The sequence below is a fragment of the Caretta caretta genome, chromosome 7, assembly GCF_965140235.1.
Source record: "Caretta caretta isolate rCarCar2 chromosome 7, rCarCar1.hap1, whole genome shotgun sequence".
NCBI lineage: Eukaryota > Metazoa > Chordata > Testudines > Cheloniidae > Caretta > Caretta caretta.
Window position 1 is genome coordinate 38,925,384 of NC_134212.1, and position 15,548 is coordinate 38,940,931.

The following is a 15,548-nucleotide window of genomic DNA, read 5'->3' on the forward strand; positions in this document are numbered from 1 at the left end:
AAAGATTTCTAGCAGATAATACTCAATTCTTTGAACCAAATGTCACAAAACTCAGACATTTCAGATGTCTCTAATAAAAAAAATTAACAAACACTCCCTGAATTTTGCACTGCAAACAAAAAAGTTACATTTCTCTAATGATTTCCAGATTTTCCCTTTTTCTTTGTCTCTGGTTATGTTTGATCTTGAGTTAGCAATATAAATGCATTATATAAGACTTTGTAAAAGGCTTAGACAAAGTTTTGACTTAAAAAAAATTAAGCATCTGCAGTAAAAGCTTGTTTTTGTTACTTTATCACTAAAGACATCATAGTATATTAGGGGAAAGAAGTGTTGTACTGATTACTATTGGCAGTAACAGTTTACTGGCTTGGAGGGTCTGGAAAAGATAATTTGGCAGCATTTCATTTAGAAAAACAAATAATTCATGTTTAGCTGCTGTTGCTGCCAATATCATGTTATATGGAAACTCTGTCCTTTTGAAGACTGGATGGCAAGATTAATTGTATTAAACATAGACAAGAAGATAGAGAAGAGGATTATAAAATTTCAGTTTTGCTCAGGCCTATTGGAACTAATTTAAAAGAAAAAGATGTAGGTTTTGGAATTCGGGAAAGTGATATATATTTTCTGTGCCACAAAATAGAAGATTGTTCCACTGCTCTGAGTTGGTATTAAACCCCTATTTAAACCACAGACAATTGGTCTGATGTACTCCCAGGCGTCTGCCAGTGGAACCTGGGCTGTGCCTGCAGGCTCCTTGAAATGGCTAGTCTAAGTGTGTGCAGCTCTGTCCTGGGAGAAGGCATGGCCAGGACTCCTGGTGCATTAATTCAACACATCCCCAAGGTAGCCTATGTGTAGAGCCCATGCTGTAGATATAAAGCCACCGTCCTGTGGCAGAACCCCATGAGAATGGCTGATACACACACTGCCACCCACTACAAGGAGGAATCCCATTGGGCACAGCTGCCACAGAGGGTGCAGTGGGTGCATATTTACACCCCCTGCATCAACTGCAGACATTTCAACCACAGTGTATTTCTAAAGTACTTTAGAGGGGCCGTCTGTTTTTGTAACCCTTGTCCAATCTTGTGTGTGCCTGTGTCACTTGCTTGCTGAAATCATGAAGTAGGCATGTTTTCATCCTTGCCATGGGAGTATACCGTGGCAGTGAATGTGACTGAATCAGATTAGACCTGCAGCAGTACCATATATTTTATGACGGGTAGAACTTTTGTTCGTAGTTTGTCGTTAGCCCTAAGTAGGAGTGCCAGTGCATCCCCCCCATCACTTGACATCAGATGGAATGTATCCATCTGAACACCTGGGGACTGCAGAAGTAGTTTGATAGAAACTTGAGGTTGGCAGCAATTTGTTTTGGAATGGGTCTGGAGATATGTTGTCCCTACTTAGGTGTAACTCCCCATTTGCACTAAATAATACCCCGTAGGTAGGTTTTTGATTATTGAATGGTATGTACAGGTATATTTATTTCAACATCTGGGATAGAGGGAATGAGTCAAAACAGCCTGGAAACTCTGCCGTGTTCTATAAAATGTGTAATGGAATCCCTTTCCCCCAACACTAGACAACGATTTAATTTAACAAAGGTTGTAGTTTTCGGAGGAACTGATTTTCTGCTGCATGGGAAGTGAAGCATGGCTGGGACCTTCCAGCTGAGTATTTAAAATTCAGTACATGATATTCCAGAATGAACTGTCTGTCCTTCTTTTCAGCTTTGCAATGTATTGGGATGTACTAGGACCATTATCTGCCACTTGCTTTATGATCTGGAATAAATCATACCTATTAACTTCTCTGTAGGAGCCAGCTCCAAACTTTGTTATGCTTCTTTGGCTAAAATTAACTAGTAGGGGTGAAAGGGAAAAACCGATTCCCTTCCACCAGTATCTTGCAGCTTTTTCTATGAAATATGACAAGCTTGGAATCTTTTTTGTTTATTTTTCACACTTTCTACTCTCTAAATATCTCTCTATTATGTTACTTCTAAAAGCATTCTGTAACATATTATGGGTATTAAAATCTTTGCTGGATTGAAAGGTGCTTTGTTTTCTAATAAAATTTAAAGAGCCACGTCATTTTAAACCTAAAAGTGGAAAGTGCCACTGTTTTCTTATACTAAACCCCTGTGATTTTATAGAGAGTAATTAGGAAATTGATTTATGTAGGGCCTGCAAATGCCATACCTTTCCATGGAGTGGCAGGGGAAGTGTAACCTTCTTTATATTATCTTTTAAGGGAAAATTGGTTTATTGTTATGGTTCCTTCTGTTTAATTTTAAATGGATCTGGCTGTTGTGATGCAAGTATAACACTAATGAGGTGTTGTACCTTTAAGTAAAGGTCTCAGGCCTGACCTGTGTTGTGTGGGTTTCTTGTTTGTCAGGCTGGAGGCATTTTCTCATTTTCACAGTTCAGCTGAAAACAAAGGCCTCCTTATCCTTGCAGGGAGCTCTTAAGAGCTGACATCAGCCTTTTCCCAGCAGGCATCATTTCTGCCTTAAGAGTCCTTGCAGAGAGCTGGGAAGCCTGATGATAGCAATTTCTTTTCATGGCATTTTTTTTTTTTTGCCAGCTAACAAATCAAATGAGTAAATGCCCAGTGCACCGAGAGCTAAAGAGGTTGGAAAAAAGTGACACTGGTCAGTTTTTTACTTCTCTGCCTTTTACTAGGAACTCTCATGTGCATAGCTCTTCTCTGTATTTGCAGCATGAGGATGGTTGTGGCTGGCATTATACAGTAGGTAAAATCATTACAGTGTGGTGACTGTAAAAATGTTTTCCATCTTAGCAAACTGTAGGGAAAAATCAGTATATTTTGTGGTAAAATGAAGGTGTTAATTGATGATCTTGGTCTCTTTGGAAGGGTCATCTAGATTTTGTTTTACTGTTAAAGTTATACGTGAGTCTTACCATCTTAAAATATATTGGCGAGAGACTGTTGTTTTCTCTCTGCCTGTAGATTACTCCAGTTTAAAATTTAATATTTTTATTTTGGGACTTGACCATGATAAATACGTATAAATATTAAACGGTTTCCCCCTCTAACTCTTAGTTACAATTCATTCAGACGTGCAGCATTCGGATTGTTGTGGACATGAACTTGCATATGAAAATGTCGTCATTCTGTTGCAGCTGTTCAGCACAGTTTTAAAGATTAATCTCTTACATAAGAATTGGCTTATCATAATAAGACAAAGCTCAGGTCTTCACACTTATAACTCTGCACATACAAATACCTTCTAAAATGTTAAGTTTGAGACCAAAGCAAGAAACTTCAGAGGGCAGGCTGCCACTCTGTTCTTCTATTGAAGGATTGTGTCATACAAGCTACCTTGGATTTCTGCACTGCAGTTTGCAAGATCCCATTGGACACTGTAGATTTCTTACTATCGTAATCCTATGCATTTTCTCTTCTTTGTAGAGCCCTCAGTGGGAAATTACAGTGGTTTGTATATTTGCCTCTCTTTTCAACTCTTCTCAAAGCAGACTGGATTGAAGATGTCCTGATTTGCCCAGTCTGGTTACCTGGAAGTAGCTCAAAGCAAGGAATTCAAGTGAGATCCTGAATTCTACAGGGCAGGGCAGGGCAGTGCTGGATCACCTGAAAGAAGGAAGTACTTCATGTTGCTTTCTAGCTATTCCTATTCTTTGCAGAAAAGAAGCATTGAGGGGCTCCACAGAGAATCATGTCCATTGTCTTTTTGATGCAAAAAGAAAAGGAGTACTTGTGGCACCTTAGAGACTAACCAATTTATTTGAGCATGAGCTTTCGTGAGCTACAGCTCACTTCATCAGATGTATACCGTGGAAACTGCATCTGATGAAGTGAGCTGTAGCTCACGAAAGCTCATGCTCAAATAAATTGGTTAGTCTCTAAGGTGCCACAAGTACTCCTTTTCTTTTTGCGAATACAGACTAACACGGCTGTTCCTCTGAAACCTGTCTTTTTGATGCAGATGACATAGTAGCTTCAAGGGACCTTTGGGAAAGAGTAAAAAAGCATTAAAATGGAAACAGGGAGGCATGGGGAGCCCTAACTTGAACTCTGGGTTTTTGTTTAGTGTTTAAAAATATGTTGAGATCGTTATTTTAGGGTGATTAACCAGAATGTAAAAAGCAATCCAGAGCTACCAGAATTTATTTCCTAGTCTGAGGCTGCTTTTTGAAGTGTTTTAGAACCCAACTCAGCATTTTCAAATGGATCCTCTCAAATCTATAATTCTCCGGGCTCTCAGTGGCACTTTTACAGCATAGGTCTTATTGATTAGAACTGGTTCACCCTTTTAAAGAGGCACCAATTTGTTCAAAAGACTACATGGCAGGAACAGGACAATTTGAAACCTAACGTGTTTCCCTTCACCTCACTTCTGCTGAATGAACAGAAAACCATAAACCAGATTTATTTTTCATGACTGCTAATGCCCTTTCAATCTCTCCCCAAACTCTTCATCCCAAACTCCTGCCAAGAAATGCAGATTAACCTTTAATGAATAAATAACAAGTCCACCTTAACTGTGGTATTGTGCACTCTTAGTAGGAAAAGGCCCAGCATGTGGTAAGCTGTTTGATCAGTAATGGAGTCACTATCACAACCTCACAGAAGCCAAGGAAAGCATTTAAGAACATGCTTAAGTCCACCTGTGTTTAGGAAATCAATCAAGCATAGTCTTAAGTGCTTCCTGAGCAGGATGCTTTCCTGAATCAGGACCAGAATTTGGTCCACCTTCTGTCATGATTCAAAATCCTGATTGAGCCAGAGACTTGATCCTTTCAAACCTTGTCTGTGTACCACAAACTTTTACTCTCTGATATTATAGGCAATGATTGGTCAGTTTGAGTCTGTTCACTTGTAAGCAGAATGGGTTTGTTATCCAACTCCATAGGTTGCTTTTTATTTGGTGGTACTTTTCACCCCTGGAGTGCCTCCTGTGGGAAGAGCACAAAACATTATCCAGACATTAGTGCTTTGTCCCACAACCGCCTTGTGAAGTAGGGAAGCATGGTACAGATGAGCAAATACAAATACAAAAAATAATTGACTTGCTTATGGTCACAGGGAAGTCTGTGGCAAGGTTGGGAAAAGAAGTTATCCCATATCTACACTGTGGTGAATTTTAGAGCCACCAACATATACCAGGTTTCAGAGTAGCAGCCGTGTTAGTCTGTATCCGTAAAAAGAAAAGGAGTACTTGTGGCACCTTAGAGACTAACACATTTATTTGAGCATAAGCTTTCGTGAGCTACCGGAGCCTGATAGCTAACCAAGAGGCAAGGAAAGAACGAGTACACATTCAAAAACATACTCTAGATGTATATTATAAGCATATGAAAACACAAAGGTTTTGCATATTTGTTTCTCTTATTTTCATTTAACCATTTTCCCAGATGTTTCCTGCTGTTTGACAGATGTACCATTTACTAGAAGGTTGCACTCTTGAGAATTAGAATGTTATGGACACGGTTGCTATAGACAATGACTCTTTAAGGGCAGGATTTGGAATAAAAACTTACATTAACTTCTGGTTGAATAAGTAAATTTTTCTCCCCAGACTAAAAATGCTGGACTGGACAATCTCCTTTCATTTCCCTCTCATACTGTAATCTGCTACAAAAACATGCTAACTGGCTTTAACTCATTCCTTCCAAATTACTGAAGTGCTGACTTCCAACAAATGGTATTATTGCTTAGTGCTGAAAGGTGAAAAGTGTTGCTTTGGCTGTTTCTAAGAGTCTATGATCCATCTTTACAATTCCAATAACCACTTTCAAGCATTTCCAGCAACGAATGTCCCTCTACCCCTTTAGTACCTAATCTGAAACTGGATACTCAGAAATTAAGAGAGAAAATCGAGAGAGGGCAATTTAATCTATTACTTCTAGCACCACCAGTCTTATTTTTGAGTTTCCAAAGAACATTAACTTTGGGAGGAAAGCTGAGTTTTTTGTGTGTGTCTTATCTGGCCACCCTTTAGAAACCCGAGAGCCAGCTTCCTGAATAATAATGCCTTGAAGTCTGCTGTTTTGTTTCTTCAGAAGCCAGGAGGGTTCCTGCAGTGAATTTCACGAAGGAACTTCCTATCCTTTGTATTCCTTTTTTAAAAAAATGTAGAAACAAGTTCAAACAAACCTAATGCCTAGGAATAACAAACACATACGTGTCCTTTGTCTATGAAGCACATTTGTGCTGATGCATTTCATAATTATGCAAGAACTTAATTGTAAATAAACCCTCCAGTAATGTGTTAAACTTTCCCAAGAACTGTGTAGGGAACGTTTTATTTTCAACATGTGGGCAGACCCATGTACCTTGCACCACAGCTTTCCTGGGAGGACTCTTATTCTGACAAGGCTTCTGCCTGCCCAGCTTTTTTGTGCAGGAGACTGCTGCCAAGTTTGTGAGGCCCAAGGCTTTCTTGTGGGAGGACGCTGGGCTGTCTTCATGCTCTTTGGCAATGATTAAAGTGAGGTTAGTACCAAAAAACCCTTTCATTTTATTCCCTGATCCTTGCTTTTTCAAACCAGATGGCAACCCCATACTTTCAGCTGTACTTAATTTAAGCTGTGAGGCAGCAAGTGCTCTGCCGAGGTAGAGAGTCGATTAGTTGCTCAGGAGGGCCAGAAGTGACTTCCTTCCCAACTGCACATCAGACCCATATTGCTAACACTGTAGTTTGCTTTACAGAGAGGCCAGAGCAGTAACTGCAGCATTCAGTTGTTGATAACCAGTTCAGCTGGTGTTATAAGGGTTAATGTAACAGAGGCCATTGTTTCGCTAATTCATTGGAAGTAACAGTTTCAGGTTAAGCCTGACCTGTTAGTGCCATTCATGATTATCATGTGACAGTCTACAGACAGGTTTCAGAGTAGCAGCCGTGTTAGTCTGTATTCGCAAAAAGAAAAGGAGTACTTGTGGCACCTTAGAGACTAACCAATTTATTTGAGCATAAGCTTTCGTCAGCTACAGCTCACTTCATCGGATGCATTCTTCTTAAACAGGTTGCTGATTTAGGAGTACACTGTGCTTTTCTTTTGAGCCATTATTTTGCCAACATTTCCTCCAAAGGGGGTGGGTATGTTTTTAGTTTAGTATTTATCCTTAAAGAAAATTACAAGGGAAATAAAAAGAACAGGAGTACTTGTGGCACCTTAGAGACTAACAAATTTATTAAAGCATAAGCTTTCATGAGCTACAGCTCACTTCATTGGATGCATACAACAATTGAAATCTAAAGGTTCTAACCTCAATTATTTGATCACTTTCCTCCGTGGAAATTTTGCTTGAATCCTGTTCTTTGTAGTTGCCTCAGTTCAGAATAGTTTAGAGAGATACCAGCTCCCATACTGTTTGATAGAAATTGAACCATCCTTTATATTTCCTACTGTGCTGTAAGTGAATTCTGCAACTTAAGAGTCCTCTCATTCTCCCATGGAAATTATAGTTTTTAAAATGCAGTAGACACTATTATATGCATAGGAAACTTGCATTCCTGCATACCAAATTTGCTTATTATTCAGGAATAATGTTCAGGAATTGGATTACACTTGCCCATTTCATCAGCTATTGAGTAGCTGTGTTTGCTTGCATTGGTTTGGGAGTTGAGTGCAGAATACCTGTGATAAATAATGGGATATGTGTGATTAACTCTGTGTACTTTGATAATAACTTTTCCTGAACTGTCTGGGGAAAGTCTCAGAATGAGAAAACAGAACACACGCTAATGATTGCTTCATGTATTCTTTAATGTGGCACAGATGTACGGTTACTGTTAATAATGGAGGAGTCAAATATTAAAGTGAAGTTAAAGTTAATTAATGTGTTCCTGCCAAAATCCTGCCCTTGGAGTCATTGTCTATAGAAACTGTGTCCATAGCCTGAATGTGTAAACTGTATGTGCACAATTTATTGCTTGTTTGTTTTACTATTAGTAGTGATAAGGCATGAAACTTCCTGACTCATATTGTCACAGGCTGCCCGTCAAAAACATTTTCAGCATTCATATGGATTATCATATTTTACTCAAAACTAAAATCCAAGCAATGAAAAGAAATTGATCACTTAATAAACACTTTTTGTTTTTGCTGGAGTTCTGCTGTTCTGACCAAGAAGCTTATGAAACTCAGAGGTTTCTCTATTAAGACATTTGTGTGGGGTTAAGACATCCTTTGCTACTAGGCCATGTGAGCACTAAACACAGAATAATCTGCCAGTGTGGCTACTGCAGGTATAAGTATGGTGACCAATTTGCTTTTTCTTTTTCAATGTTTACTTACATCATTGCTGTGGAGAGTTTTACAAAATACAGACAAAGCCTTTTTGTGTTACTGAATGTTTCCATAGTCCTTCAGTAATTCAGTTTTCATTTGCAGTCACATATAACAATTAGCCTAGTATATGAGGTAAAAAAAGAATCTTATTCTCATGTTTGGTTCTGTATCCGTGTGATCCATATAGTCTTTCAGTTTCTAGTTTTGGAGTAAACGTGTGGTCTTAATATTGAACAGATTTTATCACATTTTAGTAAAAAGCTTATTCTTTATTTTATGAGATGGCCAGAGAGAGCTCATAGGCTACAGAACCAGTTGCTTTTAAAAATACATTTTAATATATAGCCTGTTCTTTTAGGACTATCTTTTAAATCTCTGTCCATAAGGCTTGCATACTTTCTGAGCTGTCTCTTGTTCACACCAACTAATGCTACTCGCACATCTGGTGAATAGAGATTGTACTTGCTAAGAACTGGATGGTTCAGAGCTATTTTTCTGTGTTGTAAGAACTGTTAGTTTTAGGTTGAGATAAGAATCGCTATAATCTACTGCCAATAAATTTTGCTCAGTTACCAGATTTAGTACTTCAAAGGCAGTCAGTGGCCATGGTTTTCATACACCTGCTTTCCTATTCATGATCAAGTTCTTGTTTAATAAATTTGCCAAGTCCTGTTTGTTGTTACCTTTTGACCTTCCATAATATATGCTTCCACAAAGATTGGGACAAAAAAGGGCTTAGTCCCGCAGTGTTTTACCTGCATAAAAATTGAATAAACTCCCATAGACTTGAAAAGGCATTCTGTATGCTAAGGGAGTGGGCCCATAAACTGATTAGAATAAGCTCACTATCTTGGTGCATTACATTTGTATAAGTGGTTGTGTGAGGGTTGACAGTGGATATGTTAGAGAAATTTTAGACCAAACTAGTGTAACTAAGGCTATATCTACACTAGAGAGCTTACAGCGGCACGGCTGTCCCAATGCAAGATCGCTTGTGTAGTTGCTCTATGCCGACGGGAGACAGCTCTCCCGTCGACATAATTAAACTTCCTCCAACGAGTGGTGGTAGCTATGTCAGCGGGAGAGTGTCTCCCACCGAAATAGTGCTGTCCACACTGGAGCTTCTGTCGGTGTAATTTATATTGGTCAGGGGTTGGTTTTTTTCACACTCATGAGTGGCATAAGTTATACTGACAAAGATGCTAGTGTAGACAAAGCCTAAGAAAATATTAATGAGAGAAATAATCACTGTTTTTGGTGTCCATTAACAGCATTGTACAGAATTCTACTCTCTGGCTTTATTAACAGCAGCTTACCACACCAGGGTTCCCAGCTCCTCTAGAACAGATAACATACCTCCTGTCTTGGCAATGTGGAGCTCAGACTCATGCAGCTAATTTTACTGCAATCAGATACAGCACTGCTGTGTGTATTTTATATGTAAACTTGCTTCCTTGGATTGGCCAACAGTTTTCTCTGTGTGATCATAAGCTGTTTTACAGTAATTTCCAGTGACTTGGGGTAAAATGTCTGTTGCATGAGCCAAGAGTAAGACTTCAAAAGGATTTTAACGTGGCTGAATTATGAAAGACGGCCCATGACCCATGACGGGTAGAATGCAAGAGGAGATGCCTGCTGAAGGTATTTGTGAGGCATTGCATTTGTATACAGATTAATCATTTTACAGCTGTCCCTGGGGAACTCTCCAGTACCCCTCCGAGCTTCTAACTGCTTTTCTGCCTCTCGTTGCTCTTCCTGCGTGCCACTTACACATTCAGATTTTCTTCCCGTGTGGAGTTAGACCTGTCAGGGATGGTCTAGAAAGATAATACTTAGTCTTCCATGAGTGCAGGGGACTGGAGTAGATGAACTCTCGAGGTCCCTTCCACCCCTACGATTCATGTGATAACTAGAAATTTCCAGCAAAACTTCATCCCCATCCTTCTATATAATACTTTGCCCTTCTATAGGTCATTCTTGCCAAGCCATCAAGAGCACCTTATAGACATTAATGAATTAAACCTCACTACATACCTAGGAGGCTGGTATAAGTTTATACATGGAGAAACTGAGGCACAAAGAGAATAAGTGACTTTCCCATTGGGAAGACATTCTGTTGAGCACCCTCATACATGCATTAATCTGGTGTGTGCTCAGGAAGCCATCACTTGAGTACAACCATCCTGGCAACTAGTGCCCTGCCTCTAAACTTGTGTTGTCTCAGGCAGGGCACTAGCTGTCACACTGTTTGCCTCAAAATGGAACGAAGTTCTCTTGGCTCTCAGTCCGCTCCAATAACTTCATGACTATGCTTACTGTCTCCAGTGCTTATATTGATTTTGAAGAGAAGTAGTTCTGTTTGAATATACGTAGTATTAACTACCTTTTAAAAATAGCTCTTCGGTAGTATTCAGATGTGAATGCAGCCGATGTCTTTTGTAAAGACAGAGTATATAGCTTCCTTTCTCTTCAGATGTTTGTTTTATTTACTTCTGATGCTTTTGAAATGTTCAGCCCTTCTGCCCTCTGTTTCTTGGACTTTCCATGTTGCAGAAAATCTTGCTTTATACATTTTTCTAGCTTACTGCATACACTCGGGGCAAGCTGCAGGTGCTGCCATCCTTGAACAGTAGCTTAAAGCAGTGGAGAGGAGACAGAACCAGACCATATTTTAGCTTTTTTCCAGAAATGGGCCCTCAATTACAGACAATTTCACAGCAGATTAGGATAAGGAAATCACTTGTGTAATGTCTCAGGATAGATGACCAGGAAGTGTTTCTCTTCATTGTGGTTGACCAGAGATTGGCACAAGGCTTAATATTAATTCTCCTGGCTCAGAGAGATGAAAGTCATGGCCAACTGTTGACTTCCATCTGGATGCAGTCTAAGTAACAGGGTTATGGGTATGGGTACTCTCCTGGAGGAGTCCTACATTTCAGGAAGCTATCTGCAACTGTCACAATGACCTACTGTATTCAGACACTTTTCCTCACTGATGAGATAATATTGAAATGCTATGCGATGGTACCATCCATGCTTCAGGAAGTGATCAAGAGTCAAACCATAGCTGCTTTTTGGTCCCCTTTTTATAGTGGAAAGAGGGCAGTACACCCCTACAACATCAAATTCTATCCAAGGCCTAAAACTAAATCCTCTTGCAAACTCTTCCATTACCTTTTGAATGAGTAGACTGGGAGCTTCCTTTCGAGATAGACTCTCTGTCAAGATAGGCTTTTTAATTGCAGTTCCTTCAGCAAACCTGGCAGCGCTCATTATTTCTGAAGCTCTTTCCCTGTTATTTCAAATTATTTTGGCATAATACACATATCCACACACCATAACATTACAGTATGTCCTAGAGAATCTCTAGCCACACTCTACAAGAATCAACAGAAAGCAAAATAATTTATCAACTAGTGAGACATAGTGCTTTACTTACTGTATATGGGAATGTCAGTACATGTAGCAAAACATCCATTTAAAACATTTGTCAGTCTACCAGCACTTACTGAAGAGAAAGAAACAATATTTTCTATGATGAAATTAGAGTTGGGATCCACGATTGTGTCCATTGTTTTATTGTACCTTAGATTTGTATTTCAGCTTCTGTGCATTCTGCATTTCTTACATACTTTTTTTTATGAATAGTAACTCATCATGAATAGGTAGCTCCTCATTCCTCCTGAAAGTGTTTTCTTATGGCATATATTGGCATTGGAAAACTCTTTACTGTTTTTTACAACTCATGGTAATCTGTTCTATTTTTGCTGTGAAATTATTCCCAAGGGAGATTAGGTTTGCATCTAAGTATCCAATTGGACATCATGATTCCAAACAGCTAATGAGCTGTTTGTTTCAGTGAATAGATAAGAATAACCTGAAATAGCTGCTGCATTACAGGATGTCTAAGTAATATGAAAATACATGACAGAAAACACATTCTCATCTCAGTATTTGACACTCCATATTTACATAGAAATGCACTGTTCACTAAAATGGCTACTGACATCCAATGGCGGCAACACAGGAAAAGTGTGCTAAGTACAAGTAATAGAAGATAGAAACCATAAAATTCTGCTTCAGCAAAAAGGACACATCTGTCTTCCACAAACTTTCATTAATCCTTACCTCTAGCCTCATCTTTTTTGTATTCCATATTTTGTTTTTGGTTCAGTTCACTAATGTAATGGTCAAATCTCTGAAGTGAATCTGACATTCAAGATAGGAAAAATCTGATTGGCAGTCTAAGATAATCAAAGTTCTAGTCTGGAAAAGTAAAATTTAATTATTGATTGCTGGACAAGCTTCTGGAGAGCACCTAAAAATGCTAGGTGCCTTTTATTGAGTGGTGTTTCCAGCCTGATGCTATAAAATGAAAATGAGCCACCTGCCTCTTTCCTTATAAATGGTTTTGAATTGGAGAAGAAATGGAAAATTTGCTGGCTACAGTTAAAGTCCATCTTTGTATCCATTTGAGCCACAAACTGCACTTCTAGAAGAGTACACCAGTATAAATTCACTCTCCGAAAATGTGGCAAGAGGCAGAACTGCCACAGTGGTGCTACAAGAAAACCGTTGTGGAAGATCAGTAGTTAGTTTCAGGTTGGATGCGTTGGCCAGTACAGAACAGGGTTTTTAAATTCAGGTTAGATCAGCAGATTTTCCCCAAGGGAACAATATACAACAAAAATTACATTGTTCGCTAACAAAATAAAATTATCCTTCTCAGAAAACCAGTCTGAAGTTCAGATTCTGTGGGGTAGTGATGCTTTAAAAAAAAACCCCACAAATTCCTAGTCTGGTGTAAATTGCCTACTTTTGAGGCTTTTTAGGGTTGACTACTAAGCTGTGAAATGAAATAACAGGGAAGAATAAAGATGTTTAGAATTAAGGGGGAAAAAAAATCTCTGTAGCATGTTAGGGAAAACAGAAATGTGTATGGGCTACTAGCCATGCAAAGTAGACCTGGCTGTATTTTTCTATTCAGGCACAAAGAATGTTTGCTTATGTTAGCTGATTGTAGTGGTACTTCTGATAATTAGGTTGGCATTTATAGTGCAACTTATCTAATTTTCCTTTTAATTAAAGGTTCTTAATTAGTGAGGAACAATGTTACACTTCCTCCCCCTCCCCCCCCAGTTTTATTCATTAGTGAAATGGCACCGAGGTGCTCCTTTCCTCACCTGGCTATGTTTTAGGTGAAGTATGTAAATAGGTATATTTTGAAGAGGGTGGGGGGAATACAAGCTGCATTAATAACACTGTGGAAAGATATTTTCTACCAGTTGATCGGAATTCCTTAAATAATGTTTAACAGAAGCATTTGGATTCTTTCAACCCTCAAAAGATTGTGTGTGCAGTAGTAACCACTGAAATGTCAACATTTGTGCAGCATTACTACACAGTTACAAAAAGAAAAGGAGGACTTGTGGCACCTTAGAGACTAACAAATTCATTTGAGCATAAGCTTTCGTGAGCTACAGGTCACTTCCTCTGATGCATGCTATGCTCAAATAAATTTGTTAGTCTCTAAGGTGCCACAAGTCCTCCTTTTCTTTTTGAGAATACAGACTAACACGGCTGCTACTCTGAAACAGTTACAATAGTTTCTTTTTTCTAATAGTGGTAATGTCATGTGACCGTTGTAATTGGTAGTAAATGCTGACTCTTTAATGGCAACCCCTGTGTGTTAGCAATTTGACTATCAAAGAAAGATGTTGAAACTTCCTGTCAAAACATTAAAATAATGTTTGAGTCTTGTATCAAGGTATAGACATTGGTTTACTTTTAGCCATAGAATGCATAGTGCGTGTATAAGGAAGAACATCTTGGAAAGTAAATTAAAAAGCTGTGTAAGTGGAATCTTGTTCTTTCTGCCTGTGCCATATACTTTTATAGTACAACCATTTCAAGTAAAAACTTTTTCTGCCAAAGGGATTCTGGGACATTTGTGATTTCTCCAGTTGGAGATACAGTAACATTTTGGCATCCATTCCTTAAGAAACTGCATGCTGGAAGTCAGTGTAAGCAAAGCTGTCCCCTTCCCTGGGCCTCTCTTTTCTCTTTTCTTTAAACAGTTGGCAGAGTTAGTCTGTTCCTCTAGGATGGGTGTGAATTACCACAGTTCTCTGCCAGTACACAGAGCAGCAGCAGCAGCATTTAAAGGTTATACAATTCAAAAATCGTTGAGAACAATGTGGGGTAACTACCTTTGAACTGCTTAACGCACAGGACTGAAACATTGCTTTCAATTAGCAAACATTATTTAGAACCAAATTGAAGCAGACTTTCATCGAACAGTCAGGATGTGTGTGGTTTTGGTATGACATCGATCTAAGCACATGATGCTTGGTAAGCACTGGAGCCTTGGTTATGATTCACTGGGGAGAAACATGGAAAACAATGTCTGTTTTTAAGCACTGGGAAAAAGGACTGAAGATTTGAGCAATGTATAATTTTCTATCTGGAAAGCAGATAGAAGGTTTCAGGGTGAGGGTGCTCTCTTTTACTGATATAACAACCCATTCTGTCACTGAAATTTACACACACCAGGCCAGAACCTCAGCTTGAGTAAAGCAGAGTTGTTCCATTGTAATCAGTGATGCTACACCAGGGGCAGGCAAACTTTTTGGCCTGAGGGCCACATCGGGTTTCGGAAATTGTATGGAGGGCCGGTTAGGGGAGGCTGTGCCCTCGTTGCCTATCCGCCCACCCTCCCTGCTTCTCACCCCCTGACGGGCCATCCAACCCCCCCGTTCCCTGACTGCCCCTCCAGAACCCCTGCCCCATCCACACACACCCCGCTCCCTGACCCCTGGAACCCCTGCCCCTGACCGCCCCATCCAACTCCCCCTCCTTCCTGATTGTCCCCCCGGGACCCCTGCCCCCATTCCACCACCCCCCGTTCCCTGCCCTCTGACTGCCCCGACTCCATCCTGACCACCACCCCGAACTCCCCTGCCCTCGGTCCATCCTCCTCTGCTCCCTGACCGCACAGCACGGAGCACTGGTGGCTGGCGGCGCTGCAACCGCACCGCCCAGAGCGTTGTGCTGGTGTAGTGTAGTAAATTGCTCTCCGTAACTGCTACCAGTAGCACATTCCTACGCGGAGCAGTTTAATACACTCCACCAGCAGCATGGTGTGCTGAGGCTGCGGGGGAGGGGGAACAGTGGGGGAGGGTCCGGGGGCTAGTCTCCTGGGCCAGGAGCTCAGGGGCTGGGCAGGAGAGTCCTGTGGGCCGGATGTGGCCCATGGGC

General features: G+C 40.1%; 1 protein-coding gene across 6 annotated transcripts in view; it reads left to right on the plus strand.

Moving 5' to 3' along the window:
- The window catches only part of VGLL4 (vestigial like family member 4), a 152,575-nt gene that overhangs the window by 119,137 nt on the left and 17,890 nt on the right, over window positions 1-15,548 (plus strand). Inside the window, exon 1 of one of the 6 annotated variants that reach the window (XM_048857619.2) lies at window positions 2,720-2,763. The exons of 4 other annotated variants lie outside the window; for them this stretch is intronic. In XM_048857619.2, coding sequence (XP_048713576.1) covers window positions 2,735-2,763 — 29 coding nt within the window. In that variant the 5' untranslated portion in view covers window positions 2,720-2,734. Of the gene's footprint in view, window positions 1-2,719; window positions 2,764-6,393; window positions 6,493-15,548 lie in introns of those variants that run through there. One more of the 6 variants, XM_048857620.2, reaches the window with a different exon arrangement.